The sequence below is a fragment of the Doryrhamphus excisus genome, linkage group LG3 (assembly GCF_037039965.1).
Source record: "Doryrhamphus excisus strain RoL-2023G ecotype Guam linkage group LG3, RoL_Dexc_Guam_v1.1, whole genome shotgun sequence".
NCBI lineage: Eukaryota > Metazoa > Chordata > Actinopteri > Syngnathiformes > Syngnathidae > Doryrhamphus > Doryrhamphus excisus.
This window is the reverse complement of record NC_136359.1, coordinates 22,030,196-22,054,406: the sequence shown is the minus strand read 5'-3', so window position 1 is coordinate 22,054,406 and position 24,211 is coordinate 22,030,196. Positions and strand designations below refer to the sequence as shown.

Genomic DNA, 24,211 nt, shown 5'->3' with positions numbered 1-24,211 from the left:
TGGAATGACTTTGTCTCTGCAGGTGCACAGGGAAATTTCACTATCATTACTTTTGCAGACATTTCTGGTGTCGATGATGACTGAATACTCCACTGCTCCACCAAAAAAAGGTGTTACATTTATACCCTCAGCCACAGTCTCTGTTGGAAAGCCACAAAATTATTAGGTTGTTAATGACACTATATCGCTAGAAGTTATGGAGGGCTGTCCATTACAGACCAGACTTTCATTCCCATTTCCAAGTGCGTCAATGGAAATTGTGCTCTATTCATCCAGAAAAACATTTGTCAAGTGCGAGATGCATGTATTTGTAATGGATAGAGAGGAATAATGTGGGAGAAGAAAAAAAAATTGCTTTTTAAAAATGTCAAACATGATGGAGCTGCGTGCGCGTGCTGTGAGATAGCAGAGGGGCCCCGCAGCGGCGCCTGCTGCTCGTTGAGAAGAGCGATGCATGCTTTTATGTAGGACGTCACAAGAATTAAAGAGGACCTATTATGCTTTTCTTCCACTTTTCTGACCAATAAATGTAGTTAGAATATTGTATTCTTATGATAAACAATACCAAAGTTTCAGATAATTAGGTTTGCGTATATAAGTGAGCCTTGAAATAAGTTTAGGATGGCTCAAAACGCTTGTTTTCAAAAGGCGTGTTAAAACTGTGCCTTTTGTGATGTCACAGCGGGACGGACGTCCTTATATGGTTCATAGCTCGGAAGCAATTTGGCCGTGTGACCAACCACAGTGGAGTGAATAAATTAAAACAGACCGTTTTGGCAGGAAGCACAAATCAAAGGAAATACAGCTGGAATAGGTGCAGATTCTGGAAGATCAAGAACGTTTTCTGAGACCACAACTCAATACAAAGGGGCGAAAAATTAGAAACTGGCACGGTTTAACACAACAATATGACATTTTAAATACATTTATAGATCAGAAAGGTGGAAAAAACATAATAGGTCCCCTTTAGTATACACAGCCATGTTCATTTTCTCTTTTATGGTTGTTTTGTTGTTTCTCACCCACATTTGGACCATCCATCCATGAATCGCAAATAAACGTGAGTAATTGAAGCACCCATAAAAATGTCTATTTTTGACACTCCTCTAAAGCCTGGATTATGCTGCTGCCTTGCCACCAACATACAAATCCTTTATTTCTAAAATTACAAATATTAAAACTCACTGATTTAGGAAAGCTCAGCCAAAATAATGAATGAAGCTAAAAAAATGACATTTTAACCAAAAATATAATACAATACTTTTCTACAAGAGAGGACAAATATGATCATGAAACACTTATTATATGTGCAATCAAATTATGGAACGGATTGAGTCAGGGACTTAAACAATGCACTAAAATGAGCAAATTCGAGAAACAATACAAGCAGTTAATGTTTACAAAATACAAGGAAGAAGAGTCCTGAAAGGGTCATCTCTATTATTATTTATCACCATTGTGATTTTTATATATATGATCATTATTTATTTTTTAAAAATCACCATTATATCACTATATGGTTACACTATCTTACACTTTAATTAGCTTTGCTTCTTCCTACTCCTTTTCGACATGTGGAAGTGTGAATTGCATTATGTGATGTATTTCATTGTAACTTAATGCATGTTCAAATCTAATTAAACAATTACTATTAAAATTGTGAATATTTTCAGACTTTTTTTTTATTTTTTTAAGGCCAGTCACTTTCTTATCTGTGTGATCAAAAACATGATTCTTCTTGCTGGCTTTGAGCAGCAAAGATAGGAAGGTGTTTATTAGATAAGGTCTGTGGAAACTATGAATCCAACTGTCAGTAGCCTGCAGACAAACACTGAATAAATAAAGTAAAGATCAAATTGATTTTTCTACGTAGTTTGTGTGTGCTGAAGGGAAGCGGTTTGAGACCATGTTGAGATGTCACCTCTGGTAAATTCAACACACAAAAAAAAAAAAATACAACTGTCTTTATAAGCTCTTATTTCAAACCTGTAGGAAAGGGTAATTGTGGTGTGTGTAAAAATACAAACTGCAGCCGGATAGTAATAATACTTCCATCACATGAAGGTACTGTAACAGTTCTCAAATGTCCAGCTTTGCAATTTACTGTCACTCATCTTTCTTTAAATCAGCCTGATTAAAGAACATTATGAGCCTCACCAGCAGTTAGACAATAAGGAAACAAGCATACAGCTGCATTGGTCAGGACATGGCAAAAAGGGGGGCGGGGGGGACTGGAAGTGGGGGGGCAGGGCCAGCATGAACACCTGCTAGTGATCCACGACAACCACAGAGAAACCCCCTCAAATTGAGGCTGAGCGAGTACTGCATGGATCTATAGCATCCATGTTTTCCAAAACTCACCATACTAAAATAAAGCTATTTAATTTGCTACTCCCGTGAGATGATTTGTTGTTAGCAGGTTAGCATCAAGTTCCACATAACAGACATGTTTGTTTTGTTTTGTTGTGTTTTGACACGCCTGCCAAAACACCTGCATGTTTTGTTTGTTTGTTTGGTAATGGTTTTATTTCATTTGAACATGCATCAGATTACAATTGAATGCATCACATAATCAGTTCACAGTTCCACATGTCCAAAAGGAGTAGGAAGAAGCAAAGCTTATTAAATTCTACCCTTCCATCTGGTACTTTTACAATCAGTAACTGTTACATTTGTTCACTTCCTGCTTTCCATAATACAGTATACAGTTTTTTTTTTGTTTTTTTTTTTTAGCATCCAATGACATAATGGGTAACTGTCAATATAGTGATATACATATATAGCACATATGTTGTATATTTGTAATATGAGGTTTCCAGCTCATATTTTCATGTATTGTGATCCCCAGAAGTTTATTTTCCTTCACCCTTTCAATGTCCACACCGTCTATTTGTGTATTTGCTGGTGCGTGTCCTTTCTGCTATTACCAAACAGCATGATTTTAGTTTTACTTAATTTCAAGGACAATCTATTATCATCATGTCATTTTATTTAGAGCAAAAAAACAAAATCAAAAATAAAAAAATGAAATGCACTATCGCAAACATACAAGATACACACAAATCAGCACAATCACAATCAGTCGGAAGAAATACAACTTAAATCCTGCCCCAATATCTGTAGCAGGGGTCTCAAACACGCGGCCCGCGGGACAAATGTGGCCCGCAGGACACTAGTTTGAGGACCCCGCCTTGATATGAAAGTTTAATGTTAGTGCGGCCCGCGCAAGTTTGATATGGATGCTGTATGGTATCATGTACCCAGAAAAAATGATTACGTTTGATTAATGTTCATGTTAAAGGTTAAATAACTGTTAATAGTTATCCTCCCTATCCGTGTGGAAGTGGTAAGTTTTTGGCTATTTAAGTTTTAATTTGTTTATTTATTTTTCATCTTATTTTGTGTAGAAAAATAAAACGTAAGATATTTGAGAACAGTGGAATGTTTTATCAGAGCTTTTCTTGTAGAAAATTGGAACCTAAGCGAAGTTTTTAAAAAAAAATTGTTTTTAATAAATGCAGGTTTTTTTTGTTTTTTGGGGGGGGAAACCTGATACAGCCCAGTCTATAGGGTAATTCAATGGAAACCAAAAGCAGCTTTTTCCCTTTCTTCCTAGTGATACCTCAGCATTTATTAATATTTATACATGTGAGGGGATACACAGCGAATACCAGCAATGACAAAATGAACACCACATAAGTAACAGTTAATCACCCATCCAATATGAACACAGTTATACCTGAATCTCTCTGTATTGGAACCAGATACTCTGTTTGAATAGACATTGTTAATAAAAAAAATATTTTGTCAATGAGTGAGCGTAGTACATACCTAATGTAATATTATAATGTGTCATGTGACAAGAGCAGCCATGGGAATGGTATGGCAAACATGGCCGGCATGGACATTGCTGTGAGATGGGGAAGCCATCTGCTCTCACCCAACGCTACATGACCGTTCCTGCTCCAAAATCAGCGCACCTTCAAAACACAAAGTAGCCCACTCAACGCCTTCTCCATTGACTGCCCTTTTATATTGTATGTGACCAGTCAGAGTCATTATTCTTGTAAGACACCGAAACAAAGCCACTGCTCATGCTCTATATATCTTCAAATATTGATCCAATTCATGCACAAGAGTGTAGCCTGACGAATGGAGAAAGGAGTATACAGTCTAGCCCAGGGGTCTCAAACTCAATTTACATGGGGGCCACTGGAGCTAGGGTCTGGACAAGGCTGGGCCGCATCAGGTTTTCCCCCCAAAAAAACGCATTTATTAAAAACAGAAAAATATACAAACTTTTTCAGTGCTTTGGTTCCGATTTTCTACAATAAAAGCTCTGATAAAACATTCCACTGTTCTCAAATAACTTAATTTTTATTTTTCTGCACAAAATAAGATGAAAAATAAATAAACAAATCAAGAATAAAGAAAATCAATCAGTAATAAATAAATATAATAATAATAATAATAATAAAATGGCAAATAATAAAAACTTAAGAAACCACATATAGTTGGTGGGTAGACAAATTATTTTTTTCAGATTAAAATGAACAAAGCATTATTAGAGCCCTGTAGACATGACAAAACACAACTATAGTCACATTTATACTCTTTTTATTTACAACATATTGCGCAACTGCAGGGTCTTGAGACACATGCTAACTCGCAAACTAGAGAGCTAGCGACCTAAATGGTAGCCTTCAAGTTATTTCCTTTAAACTTAAATAGCCAAAAACTTACCACTTCCACACGGATAGGGAGGATAACTACTAACAGTTATTTAACCTTTAACATGAACATTAATCAAACGTGATAATTTTTTCTGGGTACATGATACCATACATCATCCATATCAACCTTGTGCGGGCCGCGCTAACATTAAACTTTCATATCAAGGCGGGGGCCTCAAACTAGTGTCCTGCGTGCCACATTTGGCCCGCGGGCCGCGTGTTTGAGACCCCTGGTCTAGCTATTACACAAAACACAAAAAGTAACACCAAAAAAAGTAACTTTTACATTTTTCTTTTAGGGCAAGCTCTCAGTTGCTGCAACTGCAACAGGAAGCTGGCAGGCGGAATACAAGAGCCCCTTTAGTCTTTGGCTGGATCTCTGATGAATTATTTTGCTATGCAGATGGGCCCTCCTTGCTGTGGAAGAAGAGCTGTTTTCTGATAGACCTTGGCAAAATGACAACTTAGAATGTTTTGGTTTTTTCCTTCGTGACAAAGCTATTTTTCTATTTTTCATAATGAGAAGACACCACAGATGACTCGGGTGCTAAAACCCCGGTGGTGTACAGTACAGTCTGAAACTGCTTAGAATAGTATTTAACTCCGATATGGTCTGCTGGAGATTTCCCCGCTAATTGGGAGGCTATGCAGCAATATTCAATGGGCAAGAAGCTCATTTACTGGAACGCTCTCTGCACACCAGCTCTTGTCTCACCTTCATTTGATATGCTGACTTTGGGCTGTGAAGCTACCCCAAAGATTATATTTACATTCTCTAACGGTCGCTTTTCCAGTGTCAACACTAATAGAAAAACTAGAATAACACTAGAATAAGCACAAGGCCAAACAATCTTAATTTGGATCAGCACCAAATTGTACTCCTTTATAGATACACACCTCGAGTACATGCTTGGATTTGGAATTAAGCTGCAAAAAGCCATATGCAGTACTACAAATACATACAAATAAATGTACATTTTAATTATCGTAATAGACTTTTTACATTGATTAAGTGAGGGCTGCCATTAATGCATATTGTTTCCTTGGCGTGGAAGTGGAAGTGGAAGTGTTGGAATTCTGACTTTGAACAGCTTTTTCCATTTAGTGGTGGGAAAATTCACACAAATAAACACCATAAATAACACAAATAAATATCGTTTCGGCGATATATCGTGATACTTCGTTCCACGATACTGTATCGATATTAAAAAGTATGATATGAATATTATTTTTAGGTATTTATCTGTATATAATAAACTACTAATAATAAACACGAATAAACTCTGTTACTACCTCTAACATATTTATTTATTTAACAACCCAATACAATACTCATATGTGACTTTACTCATCTGTGTACACCAGTCATTATTTGCACTAAGACCCATTTATCATTGCACTAAAATTAATACATCTGTGCAATATTATGTGTACATTTTGGATATCTTGTACATACCTTGTATACATATATCTTGTTAAATTGTCTTTTTTTACTTTACTTTTTGTATACTTTTTTTAACTTGACTACTTGCACTGAAAGGAGAAGCTCTCCAATCTCGTTGTACATCTTGTATAATGACAATAAAGGCCGTTCCATAAAAATGTGTTTAGTAAGTGCATATTGCTGGTGTAATTCAGTTTTTCCAGGAAATTATCTTTAACTACAAGAAAAACAAAAAATATATATCGCCTTGTTAACAGTATTGTGATATACAGTAAAGTCTCGTTATATCGATATTTTTGGGAGTCGGAAAAAATATCGATATAACCGGACTATCCATATATCCGATCCTGCGCCGGACTGCATTAAAAGTGGGCGGATCTTTGATATGGCATGTAATTTTCTCCTTGAGTTCATGGATTGCGTATCTAGCATGCTTTTGTACTACAATAAATTTTGTACTACAGTAAATAAAAATAAACTTACGCTGTAGTGATAGGTTACCGGGACATAATTCACCCCGGAACTATCGATAGGGAAGGTGTTGCCACCCGGAGGGGTAGGCGCGAGGTACGGGTGTTTTCCGCTGTGTGTGCTGCACTCTGGTGGTGGAAGTGTGAAAAATAAAGTTGACTGGAAGCAGCCGTTCGCCGTGTTCTTTTTTGGTATTGAAATCCTTAAGCAAAGATTGATTTAAGCTGCTTTTGTATCGATATAAGCAGACCAAATTGGATGGCGGGAGATGAAAAGGGCATCGTAGTAACCGGATTATCATAATAACCAGGTATCGTACTAACGGAGCTAATTATATCATAAAAGACTAGAAATTTGCCGGGAAATGAAAATAGTATCGTAATAAGTAGTAATTCGTTTAAACCAATATCGATATAACGAGACTTTACTGTATTATGATATATCGTATTGTGAGCCTATTATCGTGATACATATCGTATCGCCGGATTCTTGCCAATACACACCCCTACAAATAAACAAACTCTGCAGTTATGGCTTTGACTATTAGGCCTGCTAAAGCAGGTGCTCCCAGGAATCTCCAGCTAAGTTGAAAAGGTCACGCAACGATGCCGACATCCCCTAAAGTATGCCAATCATCTCAGACCTCCAGGGGTCACATATACAAGAGCCATCCTTCACCTCTGCAAGCCATTTTAGGATGTCCTAGCCATGGACATTCTCAGGTTGTTGTCATGCATTCCATCACACTTCATGCATAAATCCAAGATAGGAGCCCAACATGTGCTGACCCCTTCAGGAGCAACTCTGGTTTGAATCCATCAGCACGTATTGTTGCACTTGGAACCTTCATGGTTATCACAACTGAAGGAATGAGAAAATATACTGGAGAGTGAGTGATAAGAATGATAAACAGCATCCGCCACTTAACTTACACTCTTAAAAATGCTGGGTTATTTTTTTTTTTTGACCCGACCGCTGGGTTTACTCTGTTGGGTCATTTAATTTGGGTCATTTTTATTGAATCGGGTATTCCGAGAACCCAATTCGCTGGGTTATCTCTGTTGGGTGCTGAGTTATATGCTGCTGGGTTGTGATTTCCGTTATTTTGTGCTGGGTTATTTTGGACAACTCAAAAAGCGTTGGGTAGAATTTTGGACATGCGCCCACAAACTTACTTCATTCGGACCGCACGTTTCATCTGAGGAGATGAATTTCAGCACAAAGCAAGGTTTGTTACATGCCCACTATTGTTTTACCGTAGAATTTACTTTATATTATTATATAAAGCTTCATAAAGTTGTTAAAATGTAAGTTTGTGAAGCACTGTGGTTAAAATAACCCAACGTGAGGTTGGTCCAATATTTAACCAGCGTTGGGTTGGGAAAGAACCCAGATTGGGTTGTTTTTAACCCAGCATTTTTAAGAGTGATATATCAGGTGACATACACATATACAGGAAACTATTTTCCTATTATTATGGCAACTTTTAGGTTGGCCTTGACCAAAAAGAAAAATTCTACAGACACCCAAAACAACAACAAAAACAGGAGTTCCACAGGCTACCTGGGGAGCCGTTAAAAACATGAGCGGTCAGAAGAAAACTACCGCTTTGTTTCGTGAACTTGCATTTCTCTCATTTTTAGGGTTTGTGTGTATTTCGGGCATTTGGAGAATTTCCTCATTGCATGTGGGTTTTTTTTGTGTTTGTGTGTTTTTTGGTTTTGGAGTACTTGGATGTTGCTGCATAGCCACTGATTTTTTTTTTCTCACATGAGAGCTGGTCTTCAAACAGGCAGTATTTTTAATAATGTATGCATATCATGCTCTGGTATACACACACACACACATACACACATAATCGCTAACAAAAGCACATTCCAGTGGTATCTATGCAAGCAAAAGACAAAAGGGTTTAATGTCATGCCTTTCACACAATTGTCATTAGAGCCCAGGCAATAAATCTGGTTTCAGAAAAAGAGCCTTTCAGGCACTGATCAGGGATAAACTTTCCGAATGTCCCATGAACACACAATAAGAACATGAGTGTCCCACAACGAGAGCACAAGTCAAGGTCGCATTGCAATGGAAGCATCCTTGCAACATCATAAGTCCAAATACTGGACTTCTAATGGTTTCCTCCTGATGCCATGTACAGTAGTTAGTAATGTACACAAACAGCGGGGGGGGGGGGGGGGGGGGCGCATGTATCTGTGCGCACTGGTGCACTATCATCCTAAATGCCATCTCATAAGCCAGCTAGTCAGCCGTGTTATTGTATAAAACGCCGAGTATGCATGAAAGAGGAATGATGTGCAAACGGGGCTCAAGATGAGACAAACGAGCAAGGCATCAATACGAACCTGTTTCACTTCAGCAGGCATGGTTGGTCCGAAAACCCTCCCTTCGCTCCCGAAATTGAGAAGAACCTCTTTGTGTGAGGACTATTTCCTACAGTCGGGAAAAGTTCCCCGTTTGTTTCCTCCAGTCCTCTTGCGTTATCGCGTTATCCTCGTCAATTTACGTGGAGTTTCCCCTCCGAGAGCGTAGAGGTAGCAGCTCAGTAGCGGCCAGCCATCCTCTTACTAGCGGAGTCAAGCGCATCCGAGTTAGGCACCGCTGGACAGGAAGTGCCGTGACATATTTCAAAATAAAAGCCACATCGTGCACAATCGTTTCATATAATATGCTTGTGTATATTAGTATGCTGATTTACGTGAATATGGAGCCCCACGACGGAATATACGCTAATATACAGTGTCAGTCAAAAGTCTGCAGACACGTTTCAATTGTATTTAACTCATTCACTGCGGAATTGCGCGCTGAAAGAGGGAAATGTCGACGAATCAAAATACAGACAGCTTACACTGGCACAGAGTTTGTCTGATTGTGTGTTATGTTCTAAATCTGTGAATAAATGTAGTTATTTTGTGTTTAACAATACCTTTACCGTATTTTTAATTGGTCACAATGACAAATTTTGCGGGTCGATGCTTGTGCTATTAATTAGCACTAATTGATCATTTTGTTTTAATCGCTGGATCACATTTCAGCCACTAGATGGTACTCAAGTGTAGTGTACCCATGTGAGGTATAACATATTAAAATTCCTACTCCTGGTCTCAAAATAACGACACACACAGCAACACAATAAGCGGATAAAAACAGACAATACACTACCAACGCATAATGCAGAACATTAACCAATTACTCTGCAAATTATAAGCTCACCAATGTCTGGAATTGCAAATAGCCTTTTCCACCACAATCGGCTATTAATAGGCACTAATTGATCATTTTGTTTTAATCACTGGGTCACATTTCAGCCACTAGATGGTACTCAAGTGTAGTGTACCTATGTGAGGTATAACATATTAACAAAATATGTTATGCAACAAAATAAGCGGATAAAAACAGACAATACACTACCAACGCATAATGCAGAACATTAACCAATTACTCTGCAAATTATAAGCTCACCAATGTCTGGAATTGCCAATAGCCTATTCCACCACAATCGGCTATTAATTAGCACTAATTGATCATTTTGTTTTAATCGCCGGGTCACATTTCAGCCACTAGATGGTACTCAAGTGTAGTGTACCTATTTGAGCTATAACATATTAGCAGAGCGATAACCATGTCACACAAAATTCCTACTCCTGGTCTCAAAATAACGACACACACAGCAACACAATAAGGGGATAAAAACAGACAATACACTACCAACGCATAACGCAGAACATTAACCAACTATGCAAATTATAAGCTCACCAATCGGTGTGTTTACCTGAGTTTTTTTAAACACGGTTAGCCCCGCAAAATATGTGTCATGACCACGTTTCCACTACCAATATTGTGCCAAGATTGTCTGCACTCAAGGCCCTACCGGGACCTACGTTACCACTGAGATTGTTGATTTTATCTCTAAGCAGTAGCTCCTGAGCTAACCACTTTTCAATTAACTCTCCAAAGGGTTTATTTATTGATTATCAACTCCTATACCAACAAAATTAGAAAGTGGGGTCGGCAGTAGTTCAGAAGTTCTTGGGAGCTCTTGGGATCAATTACAGCGGTGTGGGCATGCCCAGACGCGGGCCCTGGGTGGAAGCAAAGCAAATACAGCTGGAATAGATGCAGATTCTGGAAGATCTACAAAGCTTTCTATGTGGGTTATTGTGTGTAGCTGTTCTATAAGAGTCCACAACTCAATAAAAATGGGGGAAATATGAGCATAATAAGAAATTTCAAGGCATTTAATTTAGCCAGTCTGCTCAATGCAGGTACATATGTCTATATGGTGTGCAGTATCCTTGAGAGGCTGTATCCACAACAACATGAATACATGTGCATGCATTTTCAAAAATGCCTCGAGTGGTAAAACATTCTCCGTCCACATTATCCTTGAATGTTTTTCCCCCCAGGGGGCAAATATTGACGATGACCTCAGACACATTCAGTATATTTGTACAATGTTTGCCACAGTAAAGCAAATAACGGTGAATGTTGTTGAAATGATTTGTTCCAATTGTGTGAGTGTGCATGGTGTGTTGCATAAATACACAAAATAGTTGAAAGGTGAAAGCTTATGTTCCGTGTAAGACATGCTAAATGTAGCATTTCTGTATGTGTCCTTCATCGGTGTGTTGCATGGGGGTGTAGGGTATGAACTGAATGAACAATACCAGCGCTATCCTGTTGTGTTCAATTCCACCCTCGGCCATCTCTGTGTGGTTTTGCATGTTCTCCCCGTGCATGCGTGGGTTTTCTCCAAGTACTCCGGTTTCCTCCCACATTCCAAAAACATGCTAGGTTAATTGACGACTCCAAATTGTCCATAGGTATGAATGTGAGTGTGAATGGTTGTTTGTCTATATGTGCTCCGTGATTGGCTGACAACCAGTCAGAAGACAGCTGGGATAGGCTCCAGCACGCCTGCGACACTTTCTTACGTTGCTTCCCTGTTTTGAGTAGTGGAGCATATCGTTTTTTTTCTCCCTTTGACTGTTCCATCGAATTTTGTTACAATAGAGTCGGCTTTGCAATTGTGTTTATATTTATTGTGTTTATTGAATAAGTAACGGTAATGGTTTTATTTCATTTGAACATGCATCAGATTACAATTGAATGCATCTCATAATCAGTTCCCAGTTCCACATGTCCAAAAGGAGTAGGAAGAAGCAAAGCTTATTAAATCCTACCCCTCCATCTGGTACTTTTACAATCAGTAACTGTTACATTTGTTCACTTCCTGCTTTCCTAATATAGTTTAAGTTTTTTTTTTTACTTTATTTTACTTTTATTTAATTTTTTGTCACGTACCAAAGTACAAGGTGATATGAGTATCCAATGACATAATGGGTACCATAGTAAGTGTCAATATAGTGATACAGTGCATCCGGAAAGTATTCACAGCGCTCAGTTTAGAAGGCCGGCCAGCTCTAGGAAGAGTCCTGGTGGTTCCAAACGTCTTCCATTTACGAATAATGGAGGCCACTGTGCTCATTGGGACCTTCAAAGCAGCAGAAATTTTTCTGTATCCTTCCCCAGATTTGTGCCTCAGGACAATCCTGTCTCGCAGGTCTACAGACAGTTCTTTTGACTTCATGCTTGGTGTTTGTGCTCTGACATGCACAGTCAACTGTGGGACCTTATATAGACAGTTATTATATTTCCAAATCATGTCCAATCAACTGAATTTACTGCAGGTGGATTCCAATTAAGCTGTAGAAAGATCTCAAGGATGATCAGAGGAAAAAAGATGCACCTGAGCTCAATTTTGAGCTTCATGGCAAAGGCCGTGAATACTTTTTTGTTTTCTATTTTTAATAAATTCAAAACATGTAAAAAAAAACCTTTTTTCACATTGTCATAATGGAGTATTTTGTGTTGAATTTTGAGGTATGAGATTAATTTAATACAGTTTGGAATGAGGCTGTAACATGACAAAATGTAGAAAAAGTGAAGCGCTGTGAATACTTTCCGGATGCACTGAATATATAGCACATCATGACTGGTTCAAGACTCTTCATCCTTGTATTTAGCAAACATCAACTGCTTGTATTGTTGTGCATTGTTTGAGAGTCTTACTCAATCCATTCCATAGTTTGATTGCACATAAGTGGGCACCTATACAGTTGATAAAATGATAAAATGACCTTTTGTGTGACCAATGACCAATTGTTTCTGCTTTTCTCAATTCTATGAGCATTTTGTCGGTCGAACAATATTTTAACCCGTTTAGTATTAATGTTACTTGTTCGACATTGTAAACAGGAGCAATACATTCAACGCAAATACAGAAGTGCAGCAATCGAAACAATAGAAAAGTTACCCAGAGAGAGAAAAAACACATTGGGGCCGATGGAGGGGAGCGGAAAAAGGAGGTGTGTCCCCACCCAGACCGGTTCTCCCTCTAGTTAGTACACACCCACAGTATATTTGAGGGTTTTTCGGTCTATCCCTGGCATCTTGGTAGGGGTGGGACCAGCACCTTCTATACACCCCAGCTGTGTTTGTCTGTCACCCCCAAAGACCCCTCCCCCTTTTTGGCACAGAAAGAGAGAGAGCGAGGAGAAAGACGAAGAGGAGTGGGGGGGGTGAAGAGGCTCTCAGACACAAAAGCTGCCCCCATTGAAGCAAAGGCATCCCCGTACTCTGCAAATTTTGACACCCCACACACACACACACACACATGCGCACAGACGGCTTCTTTTCTTTACCTCTTTGTCCCGTTCCCTTCACTGCTTTGAATGCAAGGGAGGGGAGGTGGGATGTACGTGAAAGAATTCACACTCTCATATCAAGGACTGTCCGAGTCTACGGCGGAATGTTAATCTAATAACGTCGATGGAAGCTTAACTGAGAACTTTTGAGAGGCGTTTGGACAGTCAAGAGAGGCTGAAAAAAGATGGCTGGACTTAAAATAAACAGAAAAAGTCCAAATCCCAAGCGGAGGGGAAATGCCTGAGGTTTAGCATTCCACTAGCCTGGCAGTGCTGTTTCATCTCGCTGGTGTTTCAGATTCATTTGTTCTTAATCAGGGGTCTCAAACTCAATTTACCTGGGGAGCTAGGTTCTGGGTGAAGCCGGGCCGCATCAGGTTTTCAAAAAAAAAACAAAAAAAAAACGCATTTATTAAAAACTGGAAAAAAAATAAAATAAAAAAAACTATCTTCAATGCTTTTGCTTCTGCTATACCCTACACTTTTTCAGTACTTTGGTTCCGGTTTTCCACACCAAAATATCTGATAAAACATTCCACTGTTCTCAAATATCTTAATTTTTATTTTTCTATACACAAAATAAGATAAAAAAAATAAACAAATTAAGAATAAAGACAATAAATCAATCAATCAGTAATAAATAAGCAAAATAATAATAAAACAGCAAATAAGAAACCACATACAGTTGGTAGAGAAATTATGTTTTTCAGATTCAAATGTACAGTATTAACAGTTATTTAACCTTTAACATGAACATTAATGAAACTTAATAATTTGACCCAATTAGCAAGTTAGCATCGTACTCGGTTCCATCTGAGAGCAGCGCCGTAACTTTAACAACATGTTTGATGAGATGCTTTTATCTTGACGTGTATTTTCCCTTTTATTCCAAATCATTTCCTGCATTTATTTGTACCCATAAGCGTAATAAACCTTTAGCTTCATTGCTAATCCAAAGCAAAAACAGGGCGGGGTAACAGGGTAAGGGTAACAGTATGGGCGGGGGCAAAATCATGTTAATTGTGTCCGGTGTGCACACAGCTTTAAGCTTGTCATTTCAACATTAAACTTTTGGTATCAAGGTGGGGGCCTCAAAGTAGCGTCTCGCGGGCCGCATTTGGCCCGCGGGCCGCAAGTTTGAGGCCCCTGCTGGATTGGGACATCCCTAATTATATAATTTTTTCAAAACCTTTTTCCAAAAAGAATATTTACAAATTATTTATTACTATTTAAAGTTATTTATTTATAGGTTTATTTATTTTTCATAATATTACAACTTTTCAAAAATTGTCTTTGTAAATTAAAATTAAAATTAAAATTAAAATTAAAATTAAAATTAAAATTAAAATTAAAATTAAAATTAAAATTAAAATTAAAATTAAAATTAAAATTAAAATTAAAATTAAAATTAAAATTAAATAAAAGCACATCTGGTAGCAGCGTCGTAACTTTAACAACATGTTTTGATGAGATGCTTTATCTTGACGTGTATTTCCAATCATTTCCTGCATTTATTTGTACCCATAAGCGTCATAAGCCTTTAGCTTCATTGCTAATCCAAAGCAAAAACAGGGCGGGGTAACAGGGTAGGGTAACAGTATGGGTGGGGCAAAATCATGTTAATTGTGTCCGGTGTGCACACAAGCTGTCATTTCAATATTAAACTTTGGTATCAAAGTGGGGGCCTCAAACTAGCATCTCGTGGGCCGCATTTGGCCCGCGGGCCGCAAGTTTGAGACCCCTGCGTTAGCTCATTACCCTTCGGAATCGATAACATCTCTGTGATTTAACACACTTCTCCCCATTGTTTGAACCATCTTTTTGAGGGAAACTGAGTTTGAGACCCCTGTTCTTAATGAAGGCACTGGCCCACCGTGCACTACCGCATTTAGATCATGTTACGCTCCACAAGAACTCCAAATAGTGGCTGAAAAACATTTGACTCAACTGGATTGCTTTCTTCTGATTGATCAGCATTTAAGACAATTCATTACCGAGAGTTAAATTCGTATAATTCCAAGAATTATGCAGATCATACATGATCAAGGGGTTTTTTTGGGGTCCAAAATCTCCACTTACCAATGCTTGTAACACATGAGAAAACGTGCAATATCACAAGCATCAAATGTGGCGATAATCCATCACTTTAAAACCACAGCGTCCGTCCTCTGGAGACCATTAGCATGTGCAAAAACAATAAACAGCAATCCATGGGATAGTTTTGAGAAAGACTTCCAACTTCCACAAGCCGGGGGTTCAAATTCAACCACAGGTTACTTTGCACAACACACTGCCAGGAATACTTCATGTTTCTTCAGTTCGGAATACATGCAATCAAATACACAGAAAAACTGGAGAAAAAATCAGTTGGAATGCTAGAATATGCAAGTGATATTTTCATTGGTTTTTCAGTCTTGCAACTATCTTTTCGGGAGAGTTGACAACATTGATGGGATAATAAATTACATAATATATACAATTTGTCGATACCAACCCACCCTACACAGGGTAATGTGTATGGGTACAGGGTACTGGATCACGGTGGAGGCTTTTCCACTGTGGCTGGTTCAGGCTTGTTTTTTTAGAGATTTTCTTTTTCCACTGTGAAGGTTGTCAGTGGTGCCAAACTGGATGTGTCTTTTATGGTTTAGTTCTGGCTCCAAAAGCTTGAGGTGGGCGGGGTTATTGCAAGCATATGCCTATGAATTACATCCCTTTTTATTCAATCACAAAGAATTATTTGTGTTAAAATTTTTTTTAAAACATTACAAAATCCTCAACTTCCGAGAAGGAGTGACATACAATGAAGGGTCATAATGAAAAAAAAATAACAATAACATAAAATAAATATTTGTCCATTGAACTGTATTTTAAATGGTAATGGTTTTATTTCATTTGAACATACATCAGATTACAATTGAATGCATCACATAATCAGTTCCCAGTTCCACATGTCCAAAAGGAGTAGGAAGAAGCAAAGCTTATTAAATCCTACCCCTCCATCTGGTACTTTTACAATCAGTAACTGTTACATTTGTTCACTTCCTGCTTTCCTAATATAATTTAAGTTGTTTTTTTTTACTTTATTTTACTTTTATTTAATTTTTTGTCACATACTGAAGTACGAGGTGATATGAGCATCCAATGACATAATGGGTACCATAGTAAGTGTCAATATAGTGATATATATATAGCACATCATGACTGGTTCAAGACTCTTCATCCTTGTATTTAGCAAACATCAACTGCTTGTATTGTTTCTTGAATTGGCTCATCGTTGTGCATTGTTTGAGTTCCTTACTCAATCCATTCCATAGTTTGATTCCACATACTGAAATGCTATGGCTTTTTAACGTAGTTCTAGCATATAAGTGTTTCAAATGTACTTCTTCCCTGAGATCATATTTCTCCTCTCTTGTAGAGAAGTATTGAATGACATTTTTAGGTAATTGGTTATTTTTAGCCTTATGCATTATTTTAGCTGTTTGAAGATGAACTATATCAGCAAGTTGAAGTATTTGTCATTTTAGAAATAAGGAGTTAGTATGTTCTCTGTAGGCGGCATTATGAATTATCCTGACTGACCTTTTTTTGCAGTACATTTAGCGAGTGAAGATTGCTTTTATAGTTATTAGCCCATATTTCCACACAATAAGTAAGATATGGTAGAACCAGACAGAAATAAAGAGTGTGGAGTTATTTCTGATTGAGAACAAATTTTGCTTTGTTCAATATTGAAATATTTCTGGCCAACTTATGTTGTATATTTGTAATATGAGGTGTAATGGGTGTGTCATACAAGTCGTTTAAATGCATTTGTGTATTTCGGGTGGTGGCATCTCAACATCAAAATGAAATGATGAAAAATTAATTTCATAACAGCTAAAAAATAATAATCTTTGTGAATAAATGAATATAATTTTCATATAAGCTTAAACGTTATATATCAGATTCCCCCCCCACCCCCTTGCTTTTAACTGTACAGAGCACATGTGTTTATCATCCTCAATACTGCCAGGAAGGATCAGCTTGAATGAGGCGCTTGAAGAAAGAGGCCAGTCAAGAGCAGTTCCTGTCTTTTCACACATTCTTGCACCATTACTGTGTCCCTCGACACAACGAGCATCGCTCTCCCACATTGAGACATTTCACATGCTAAGTCCAAATTCTTTCACTTCACCCTCACTGAAATGCACTAACATATAAACGCCTTCTGGCTTCAGCTTGAGAAAAATGACTTTAGACCGCATTTGTGTGTGTGTGTGTGTGTGTGGATAAAAGGGTAAAAAAAAAATGGTGCTGCGTGCAGTCCAGCTCTTAATGCCAACAGTCTGTCCAGTTTTGTAGTGTGTCTCAGCCAGAAGCAATGCCAGAACTCATATAGTCACTCAGGTAGAGTGTAAAGGTCAGCGTAGGGTTCAAACATTCCAATGTACCTGCTATTTCTTGGGGGGAAAAACACACGCTTCATGTGTGACAATACACAACTTAGTAAAAATCAAAAAGGTTTCACTTCCAGAACAGGATCCCAGTTTAGACAAAAGTGACTAGAGTGCAACCGTATTAGAGTGGAACCGTGGTTTCCAAACATCACAGTTTTCGTATGAACCGTTTTTTGACAAAAATGGTTTTCGTACACCGTCTTTCTTATCATATTATACTACTTATAACAAATGTTGTAACATGGAGTAACAACCAGTGTCCAAACAATGCATGTACTACACTATTGAAGTCAAGAAAGAACTCAACAAAGATGGCGTCCACTTCCCTCCTTCTTCTCCATTCCTCATCGTCTTCATTCATTCACTCATTCATTTTCTACCGCTTATCCTCACTAGGGTCGCAGGCGTGCTGGAGCCTATCCCAGCTGTCTTCTGACTGGTCGCCAGCCAATCACAGGGCACATATAGACAAACAACCATTCACACTCACATTCATACCTATGGACAATTTGGAGTCGCCAATTAACCTAGCATGTTTTTGGAATGTGGGAGGAAACCGGAGTACCCGGAGAAAACCCACATATGCACAGGGAGAACATGCAAACTCCACACAGAGATGGCCGAGGGTGGAATTGAACCCTGGTCTCCTAGCTGTGAGACCGTTAACCACTCTACCGATCGATTATTTAGCATTGATTTTTCTCAATCAGAAACAGCATGTTAGGTTAATTGGTGACTCCAGAGTGTGAATGGTTGTTTGTCTATATGTGCCCTGTGATTGGCTGGCGACCAAAAAGACAGCTGGGATAGGCTCCAGCATACCCATGACCCTCGTGAGGAAAAGCGGTATAAAAAATGAATGAATTAACAGTATTTATTCTTTATTCAATGTATGTTATGTTCATATTTGTTGGGTGTCTGGAATAGATTAAATTAATTGACATTATTTCAAATACAGGAAAAATTGCCTCCGTTTTCATATGTTTTTTTTTTTTGTACGTTTCAGGTTTCGTCTGACCTTAAGGAAGCAATTAAAACTGGGTAGTAGTCACAAGCCCACAAGAAAGTACACATTTGTATTTGATGAATTTCATGAAGTGTTTAGGGAATCGAAAAAGCCCCCCAAGCTACTTGTTTCTACATTAATTACGAGATATATTTAAGGCTAATTGCAGATGTCCAGCTGGATGTGGTGATAGACCGTCCAGAGGCGACTGCTCCCTAGTATTTTGTGGGTCCGAAGGGAACTTTCCAGACTTTCCGTCACATGTTTTCAACTGTGATATGATAAAACTGCTTTTCCCACGTGAGTGCAACTTTAGCCGCCCAACACCGAACATAATCTCCAAAGGGTCTTTGTAGGTTTTAAACAACCCCAGTGAAGAACAGGTAGTTAAATTCTGTAAAGGTGCCAGCCTAGCAATAAGAAATATGTTAGAAATAAGTAGCGGTAACTTTCAGTGAATAACTCTTGGTGGAAATGCCTCGCTCCAGTACACAGCAAATTTTGGTCTTTGGAATAAACTCCATGTGAGTTAAAATCAACTCAATCTGAGTGTAATCTGATGGTCACCATCCATTGACTCCACAGGAGAGTTAATATGACTCTGCTTCTGGAGTTGATCTTTTATCCCCTATTCAGAGTTAAAACTGAACTCTTCTTGGTGTTAGAATACTAACTCTTTAGAGAGTAAAATGTGACTCTCGAATGGAGTTGATTTTAATATTAACTCTTAACCGGTGTTAAAAGCCAACACTTAATATAGAGTTAATTTAACTCTATTTAGAGTTGACATTATTTTATATGCGAAAATGATTACACTTAACATTTTACTGTGTACGACATTCATTGCTGGAGCCTATCCCAGCTGTCTTGGGGTGAGAGGCGGGGTACACCCTGGACTGGTGGCCAGCCAATCACAGGGCACATATAGACAAACAACCATTCACACTCACATTCATACCTATGGACAATTTGGAGTCGCCAATTAACCTAGCATGTTTTTGGAATGTGGGAGGAAACCGGAGTACCTGGAGAACATGCAAACTCCAGGGTGGAATTGAACCCTGGTCTCCTAGCTGTGAGGTCTGCGCGCTAACCACTCGACCACCATGCCGCCCCTGTCTCCGCTTTTCCACAGTAAAACACTGTCATTTTTTACGACAGAAATATAAAAAAAAATTGTATGATAAAACCTATCTATCTATCCGTGTTGGCGCTACTAGGAATTGTTTCTTTTCTTTTACCGTTTTCGACAAGCAGACACAGACTGAAGAACAATAAACATTTTCAGGAACGATGAATGATGAACAGAAAGGTGGTTCGCTAACGCTAAGTAGTTTTTGTCAACAAACTGAGCAAAAACCGTTTAAAAAAACGCAACAAGAGCTTCTTTTGTAAGCCACATACGGCGGGTAATACAACAAAAAAAAAACAGTTACTCACCAACTCCAGGGGTGTGTCAGTGCAGGTCCCTGAACACCCATGAAATCAACTACAAAAAAATGACACTGCCTGGTAGTAGACCTTAACACATGTGGTAGTCAGGGTTAAAAATTCAACTCCAAAAATTCAACTCCAAAAATTCAACTCCAAAAATTCATTCATTCATTCATTTTCTACCGCTTATCCTCATGAGGGTCGCGGGGGTGCTGGAGCCTATCCCAGCTGTCTTGGGGCGAGAGGCGGGGTACACCCTGGACTGGTGGCCAGCCAATCACAGGGCGCATATAGACAAACAACCATTCACACTCACTCACCTATGGACAATTTGGAGTCACCAATTAACCTAGCATGTTTTTGGAATGTGGGAGGAAACCGGAGTACCCGGAGAAAACCCACGCATGCACGGGGAGAACATGCAAACTCCACACAGAGATGGCAGAGGGTGGAATTGAACCCTCGTCTCCTAGCTGTGAGGTCTGCGCGCTAACCACTAGATTGCCGTGCCGCCCCCCCAAAAATTCAACTCCAAAAATTCAACTCCAAAAATTCAACTCCAAAAATTCAACTCCAAAAAATTCAACTCCAAAAATTCAACTCCAAAAATTCAACTCCAAAAATTCAACTCCAAAAATTCAACTCCAAAAATTCAACTCTTTCACTCTTTTTACTTTAACTCCAGATTTTTTCAACTCTAGAAATTTGCTGTGTAAAATCAATATTTAGTCACAAAACAACTTCACCATACATGATGATTTGCATGCTGGTAAAGTGTTAAAATTCTGAGAACCGATTTTCATAATGGCTTTGAAGAACACAAAGAAGCTCCAAGACTGTTTTGAATTTGACACTAAATGTTCAATGGAATCAGCGTCGAGCCTTGTTTGGTTATCGTGTTGGACACCGGTAAGGGTCACATTCCCCAGGGGTCACGTGAAGGAGAAGAAGTTTATTTTAAACACATGGACCAAGGTCAAATGTATGTTTGACATTCCGCAAGTTTGTATCCATTGTAGACACAAACAACAGTTGACCTTGAGAAAGAGGATTTGAGGTGAAGGCAATTGGAAGCGTCTCCAGATACCCTTCATAGTGCTTTTAGTGAACTTAATGCTTTATTGGATTGTAATCAAATGGCAGGGAGTCGCACAAGAACAGGCATTAAGTCCTCCAGCAGGCTGATTTCAAGGATGAAGGTCTGAAGCCCCCGACAGAGGAACATAAATAGCCCACAATACAAAGAGTATTCTCACTAGATCTGATAAAAAATGAGAAATATGCACAATGTGGGGTAAGAATATCATTGACTCCATATGTGTGTCAAGAAGGTCGGCAACCCTACATGACCTGGAGGAGTGGAGGAGTTAATGTGATTCATGGGCCATCACCGCTGACTTAAAGCATTTTTTTAAAAAAATGAGAAACGATGTAAGTCCAATGAATGTGTTACAGACAGCAAAAAGTACAGTTTTATAATGCAGAAAATATTTCAAAATGCATATAAATATATATATAAATAATAAATGAAAGTGATGAATGGACATTTAAGGTTACATTTATCATCATTATCTTCATTGGTGTTCTTGCAGGGGCAGCACGGCGGTCGAGTGGTTAGCGTGCACAGCTAGGAGACCCGGGTTCAATCCCACCCTCGGGCATCTCTGTGTGGAGTTTGCATGTTCTCCCCGTGCATGCGTGGGTTTTCTCCGGTACTCCGGTTTCCTCCCACATTCCAAAAACATGCTAGGTTAATTGGCGACTCCAAATTGTCCATAGGTATGAATGTGAGTGTGAATGGTTGTTTGTCTATATGTGCCTTGTGAGTCCAAGGGTGTACCCCGCCTCTCACCCGAAGACAGCTGGAATAGGCTCCAGCACCCCCGCAACCCTCATGAGGAAAAAAATGTATTACTATTTTAATTTATTTATTTATTGGTTTATTTATTTTTCATAATATTACAACTTTTCAAAAATTTTCTTTGTAAAAAATAAATAAATACATAAATAAAATAAAAAACGATTTATTTATCCTCATAATATTATGACATTATTTTTTTTATTTCATTATTATTTTTTTGCCTTTGTAAAATAAATAAATAAATAAATAAATAAAAAATTAAAAAATAATAAAAAATAAAAAATTAAAAATAAAAAATAAATAAATACATAAATAAAAACCGATTTATCCTCATAATATTATGACATTATTTTTTTATTATGTATTTTTCTTTTTAGAGGACCACAACATTTTTAGAATATTTTCCCTTAATTTTTGCAAAATTACTGCCTATTTTTCAATTTTTGCTGTGGTTTTTTATATGGTACGTCCGCAAATGGACCCCAGGCTCTACTTTGAATATCCTTGTGTTAAATCCATTAAGATGCTGCAACTGGCTATAAGTTGCAGCATCTATAATAATGGTTAAAAAACATATTTTGAAAGCCATAAACATGTTTTATGCTCAAACTACAAAAACAATCAACATTGAGTGGTCTAATTTCATGACGCAGCACAAGGAGGCGCAGGGAGACGAAGCGTGGCGCACCCCACCAATTTGGGAGACTGAGCTGTGCTGAGATGGGCATGGCGGTGCACCAAGGGAGGTGTCCACATTTTCACCTTGGCGCAGTGAAAATTTTATGACAAAACAAAAAAGTGCACTCAAAGATCGCCAGCTCCGACCTTGTCTGTTCTTGGTGCAGGCGAAGCGCACCCCGTGCAGTGGTAAATTTGCATCTTTTGCAACAGGGTAACCAGGGCCGCTGTGAATGTCTGGTTAAGAATGTGGCCTGTCTGGGACCAAAGGAACACAGGTTCCATTTTCCCAAACAGCATCAACCTCACCTTTCAGGTACTCAGGAATGACAGCTAAATAATCAAATAGTTTTCCAGGCGCTGTAAAGCTGCCACCTTTGCCACCAGTTTGTTTCTATGGGTGGGTGCTGACTGTGTTCTCGTTACATCAAATATAGCAGGTGAAATGAGCAGCCCATTTTTATGGTAGTTTTTCTGAGTAAAGAACTCAGAGTTCTGACTTCCAGAGACTGTTTTGGTGCCCATGAAGGATGCAAAGTTAATCTATCTTAAAACTAAAGAAACCAAGGGCTCTAATTTTGTGGCGCGGTGCAAGGTGGTGCAGCCCACACAGTGGTAATTTGGTCCAGTGCACCACTATGCCCAGGTAAATTGGTAATTTGGTCGAATGGTCTGCGGCAAAATGGGACGTGGCGGCGCACCCGGTTGGAGTAGACAACATTTTCAGCTTGGCGCAGTAAGGTAAGGTCTATTTGGGGGCGCAGGCGAAGCGCAGATTGCGCAATGGTAAATTAGCTGACAGGCGCAGGAGTGACAGGAGTGTCACGCACATTTTAGTGGAAAAAACAATGACAGCAACCACTATTTAATGTAAGCGAAATTTGGCATCGGCATGGCACAAGGCAGGTGCGCCTCACCTGCGCCATGTCTACAATGTTAGAGCCCCAAATGTTGGCAGCTTTGGTCATGTGAAAAGAAATACAATTTACAATTTAAATACAGTAATTTTCACGCATACTTTATATGGTAATTTGATTTCCCAAAGATTTGCTGCTCTTTTACGCATCATATTAATGATTCCAATTGGGCTGCAAGTCCAAGTTTATTTTTTTTGAAAATAGTAATATGGTCTCCATTCAATTAATTTGTAATTGGAACTATGGTTAAACCATCAAACACATGTATTTCTTCATTTTTTTAATAAAAAAAGTAAAGTTTTAATTGGCCAATATATGGTTATCAGAGTATTTATTTCCTCAATATTGGAGTCAGCATCAACCCCCCAAAAATTCATATTGGTAGAGCCCTAATGAGCTGTGAGTAATGCCCTAATTGAAAGCTTTTCGGCATCACCTCGACTCACTGTAGTTGGAGGCAGAGAAATGCTTACCCCAAAAATGTCATCTGCTTTGGGGTTGTT

General features: G+C 38.6%; 1 protein-coding gene across 11 annotated transcripts in view; it reads right to left on the bottom strand.

Moving 5' to 3' along the window:
- arvcfb (ARVCF delta catenin family member b) overlaps positions 1-24,211 on the bottom strand; it is a 222,298-nt gene that overhangs the window by 110,385 nt on the left and 87,702 nt on the right. Inside the window, exon 1 of one of the 11 annotated variants that reach the window (XM_058070303.2) lies at positions 9,009-10,009. The exons of the other annotated variants lie outside the window; for them this stretch is intronic. Within the exon in view, the coding sequence (XP_057926286.2) occupies positions 9,009-9,029 (21 nt within the window). The 5' untranslated portion in view covers positions 9,030-10,009. Of the gene's footprint in view, positions 1-9,008; positions 10,010-24,211 lie in introns of those variants that run through there. 11 annotated transcript variants of the gene reach the window in all.